The sequence below is a fragment of the Pinus tabuliformis genome, chromosome 5_1 (genome assembly GCF_031772625.1).
Source record: "Pinus tabuliformis cultivar Carrire ecotype Pingquan chromosome 5_1, CPIR1, whole genome shotgun sequence".
NCBI classification, from domain to species: Eukaryota; Viridiplantae; Streptophyta; class Pinopsida; order Pinales; family Pinaceae; genus Pinus; species Pinus tabuliformis.
Genome location: NC_142305.1, coordinates 229,870,507 through 229,876,006, shown reverse-complemented (window position 1 = coordinate 229,876,006; position 5,500 = coordinate 229,870,507). Strand labels below are relative to the sequence as shown.

The following is a 5,500-nucleotide window of genomic DNA, read 5'->3' as shown; positions in this document are numbered from 1 at the left end:
AAATCTAATATATTAGATAAAATAAAAAGAATATTAATGCAGATCTATTTTTTCAAATCATAATTTCAAAATATATATATATATATAGATATAAAATCTTACCAAGTCTAATATATTAAATAAAAAGAAAAGAATAATAATGCATATCTTTTTAATGTTATTGAACACAATTAAGATTCAAAAAGTAATAAAAAAATTAACACTCCACTCATAATAAGTGAATTAATATTAGTTTACTATATATATATATCTATATATATATATATATATATAATTTAATAAAAACTAAAATGGATTTTATATTTTTTCCTAATTTATTTATAGCAAATTCATCCCATTCCAATATTTTTTTTCAGAGAGAAAAAGCATCATAGTATTATATTGAGTCAATATAAAAGATCAGATGTTACATAAGGGCTCAAAAATAGCCATCAAACCAGCATATATGATACAAAAAACCTGTAGAAATAGGACTTCCCAAAGGATACGGAAGCCAACGTCATCAGTCCATAATCACAGCTAACAATCTTCAGATAAAAGAGCATCAGATGGCTAGACACATATTACAAAAAAATATAGTGCATAAGGACAGCCAGAAGAACTTGATATATACTAAAAGAAGCAAAAAAGATGAAGAAAGAGACGCTGAATTAAAAACCAAAGAGACTCATAACCCAAGAATAGAAAAGTCCTGGATGAAGCAAGAGAACTCTCCATCAGAAACCATCATGGACCATGAGCCAGAATCTAAAGTCAGCCCCTTCTTTGACAGACAGTCAGCTTGGAAGTTTTGGGAACGGAAGATGTGGTGAATGGAGCAATCTTTCATGCGCCCCCATAAAAACATAATCATGTCCATCCACCCAGTCAAATGAGGACTACTAATGTGGCAGGCACCCTTTACATGGTCAATCATTGTTTTTGAGTCGCCGTAAATTGAAATATCCTGAATATCAAAAAACACACAGAAAGCAAGCAGGCCTGCAAGAGCCCTCGCCTCAGCCAAACTATTAGAGCCTTTCCCACCGTTCCATGATATAAAGTATTGTAGCTTCTCATCCATAATAATGTGGACACCACAGCCACAAATATTATGTTGCTCGGCCCCATCAAAAAAAGCACAAGGAACTCTGTTGAGAGGGCTTTCATTCTCTTTCATGCGACCTTTTTTCATTTTGGGCTGTTTTAATGGCACTGCATCGTGGATGGAGATAATATGATGCAAGATAGACTTTAGGGGGTCCTTTGAGTCTTTGAAGATTTTGGCGTTCCTCCATTTCCATGCGCACCATAGGACAATGATAATGAGAGATCTCCATGATTCTCTTTGAGCGCACCACCATTCAAAAGCTGCCTGGATTGAAACAAAAACAACATGAGGGAAACCATAAAGCAGAGACAATTCATACCAGATTTGTAGAGAAGAATTGCATTGGAAGAACATATGATAATTGGATTCCTCCGCTGATTCGCACATAGAACATCTACTCGGTCCGTGCCAGTTCCTTTTCCTCAAATTTTCCCAAGTCAAATTTCTGTTGTTGAAGACCAGCCACGAGAAAAGAATCATTTTAAGAGGGCATCCCGACTTCCAGAGGATCAGAGGATATATAGAACAGGAACTAGATGCCTTTAATTTAATCATATCAGAGTAAATATCTTTAACACGAGCCGACAGCTTTGCATTTGGCACAATCCAAATAAGATGATCCGCAGACCCTGAGCGATGGAAACCATAACTACAAAGAGCATCCTTCACAGATTTCCATACGGAAACCAGAGGTTCTGGCAGATGAAGATCATGGGCTTCTTTCCATAAGGGAATTGGGCCATGCCAAACTGAAATTAATTTGTCCCACGTAAAAATGCCATTTCTGTAAAAAAGAACAAGAGGCTTTCAGGGATGGATAAGCATTCCCGCCCACCCATAATGGGGTCAATTCCAATTAAAATTCTGCTGCCAGAATAAAGACTCCATCTCAGATTCTTTAAGAAGTATTGCTCAACTTTGCGGAGACTGAGCCAAATAGCAGATCCTTGTTTGGCTCCAATTGATCCCTTCCTGTACCAGAATTCCAAATCTTTACCTTTCATGTATTTCTTTTTAATAGTGATACTCCACGGCCCTTCACCATAAATACCCCTCCACAGCGTTTTGCATAGGAGCGCTTTACCAAAAATCCGCAAGTCTAACAGGCCCCAGCCGCCAAGATTCTTTGGTAGAGAGATCTTATCCATTTTGGACAGATGGAGTTTCCTCTGTTTAGATTTCCCGCCCCATATAAAATTTGCAGAAACTCTGTTCATTTTGTGTATGATACTTGCTGGAAGGTAGAAAATATGAGCCCAGTAAACAGCTAATTGCGCTAAGACCGTCTGTGTTAAAATAATTCTACCTGCCAAGGAAAGAGTCTTATATTCCCACGCCGAAATCTTTTTATAATATCTTTCTATCACCCATTGCCAATCCGCTTTGGAATAGCCCTTGGCCTTCAGCTGAAATCCCAGATATTTCAACCCCTCCTTTAGCAATCTCGACTCTATACCGAGCAGCTCAGAGATCCAATTCACCATTTCCATGTTGGTATCATTGTGGAAGAGGGTAGATTTTGCTCTATTAATTTGTAACCTAGTAGCTCTCTGGAATCTATTAAGAATATCGTTGAGGCATATCCAGGACACCCTGCATAGCATAGCAAAGATGAGCACGTCATCAACAAAGAGGTTGTGAGAGATATAGATGTCCCTGCAAATCTTGACAGGCCTGCACCTATTTTCGGCCACTGCCTTGTTAATCTGAAGGCTGAGAGAATTCATTGCCAATATAAATAGAAGAGGGGAAAGGGGGCACCCCTGACGAAGACCCCTTTCCGCTGGAAAGAAAGGAGAAGGCATTCCATTTATGATGACCGCGTAGTGTACATTTTTTACGCATGACATAATCCAGTTGATGGAGTTTGATTTTAGGCCGATCTTTGCCAATAAACATCTAATGAACCCCCAATCTAAACAATCGTAGGCTCTTTGCAAGTCAATTTTCAGAATGGCCGCATCTGATTTTCTTGATATCATTGAAAAAAGACTTTCCTGTGTTATTGCAACTGCATCCAAAATGTTGCGCCCCTTTAAAAAAGCATGTTGGTCCTTGGAAAGAAAGGTGGCCAAAGTCGTTTTCATTCTTTCAACAATAATTTTAGTGATAATTTTGAAGGATATATTGCATAATGAGATCGGCCTGAAATCTTGGAAAGATTCCGCTTCTGCCTTTTTTGGGATTAGAGCAATCTGTGTGGATGTTGTGATCTGATGAATATTTCCAGAGATTCGAGATGCTTCAACCATCCTCAGCAAGTCTTTCTTGATGATATCAAAAAAGTGAGTAAAAAATTCTATGGTCCAGCCATCCGGGCCTGGGCATTTATCCTTTTTGAAAGCCTTCAGAACTCCAAGGAGCTCCTCCTCTGTGATTGGCTGAAATAGGCTCTCGTTTTTCTCATCATCGAACATTTGTGGAGCCAGTTCAATACCCCATAGAATGTCCTGAAAATCATAGACTTCCCTTCTTTTGTACTGGTTTTTGAAATGCCTCATAGCTTCATTTGATATATCATGTTGAGATACGAAAAAACCCCCCTTACCATCATTAATTCTCCATATTGTGTTTTTTTCACGCCTGGCATTTGCAAATTTATGAAAAAACCTAGTGTTCCGGTCACCATCCTTCAGCCATATTGCCCTGCTTTTGAGCCTCCATGAGGCCTCCTCCTGTTCCAAAAGATTTTTTTTTTTTTTCAAGATCTCTTATACGGCATTTCATGCTAAGAGGATAAAAATTTGCATCCATAGACCCTAAAATCTTGTCCAACTCCTTTTGTATTTCTTGAAGCGCCTGCCTATCCCTTTTTCTTTTATCATATTGCCACTCTTTTGCCACCTTTCTGAAAACAGACATCTTGTCTATAAACATCATAAATGGGGGAACAAATCTCTTGCGGATAGATCCTTCCATGCATTTGAAATGATTTTATTGAAATTTGGGTCCTCTAACCATGTTCTATTGAATTTGAAGGGATAACCCTTTCTGAAACCCTTCTCCCGCCAGCTGAGGAAAATTGGCCTGTGATCTGATGTAAAGGCGTTCCCGATGGATGAGATAGGCATGCCCATTTTGTCTATGATGCTAACATGCATTATGAACCGATCAATCCTTTTAGCAATATACGCCTCTCCTGCCCTTCTGTTATCCCAAGTAGGCATCATTTTCGAAGGAGCAATATCCACAAGATTTCTATTCAGAAGTTCCAGCTTAATACGGTCAGCAAGCGAGTCTCTTTTTCTGCAGTTACCCTAGCATTCGTCAGTGCTTAAAGTTACATTTAGATCGCCTGCAATCATCAGAGATTCAATTTCAAAAATTTCCGAGGCAAACAATTTTTCCCAGAAAGGGATTCTGTTCTTATAAGGCGCATAGGTGTTCAAAATATTAATTTGGAATCTTTGATCTCTGATAAATGCTGAGATAAGAATACCAACAAAACACTTGTAGGCTTTGGCATTGATCCATTCAGGATCCCATAAGACTGCCAGCCCCCTTGACAGGCCTCTGGCCTCTGAGGCAACCATATACCATGAAGGAAGCATTTTTCTAAAGTAAGATATGGATATCTGACTGTTGTGCATGGTTTCTTGGATTAAAATAATTTTTGGCCGAGCTGTGTGAAAGATGTCCCTTAGCGCCAAGAATTTTGGGTTTGCGCCTAAACCCCTAATATTCATTGATACAACAAAGGTCATTTAGACGAGTCACCAACCATGCTTGCTCTAAGAGGTCGTGATTCAGTCATATCATATATGGGAACATCGACTAGTGATAAGTTCCTTACTCCGCTATCTGAAACAATTGTCCTCCCCCTAAAATGTCTGCTCCCTCCATTGTGTTTATTTCTTACTGTAATATTCCTTACAGAATTCGGACTTATGAAGGGAGAAGCAGGGTTATTCGGTTTATGAATGGTCAGAGGCTCCAGCTCGAGAGATTTTCTACTAAGTAAAAAATCTATGTCATTGTCACACATATTAACTGGAGATGACTCAGGGGAATTGAACGGAGTGGCCACCACCAAAGGCTCTTTACCTTTTGAGGAAAGAAGAAGACTCTTGTCCAGCGACTCTTTGCCTTTTGAGGAAAGAAGATGACTCTTGTCCGGCGACTCTTTGCCTTTTGAGGAAAGAAGATGACTCTTGTTCGGCATCGGGGATGAAGATGATATCACTATGGGGTGGGATCCAATGATAAAATCCTTAATCTGAAAGGGCGTAGGAGAGGGAACAACTGTGTCATCCCTTGGTTCAGGAATGGGCGAACAGAAGTTAGATGTAGCCCTATTAATAGTGGAACAAGCAGCCTTTGCAGAGGAAACTGGTCTGGATTCAGGCCCATTAGAAAAATCCTGAGACAACATCCACGGGGACAGAGTGGGTTCCAGATTTTTAAGGACCT

General features: G+C 39.3%; 1 protein-coding gene across 1 annotated transcript; it reads right to left on the bottom strand.

Moving 5' to 3' along the window:
• Window positions 1-667: 667 nt before the first annotated feature.
• LOC149164245 (uncharacterized) lies at window positions 668-1,174 on the bottom strand. The gene has a single exon (XM_089429415.1). It carries the CDS (start codon window positions 1,172-1,174, stop codon window positions 668-670), a length of 507 nt encoding a protein of 168 aa, XP_089285541.1.
• Window positions 1,175-5,500: the final 4,326 nt, after the last annotated feature.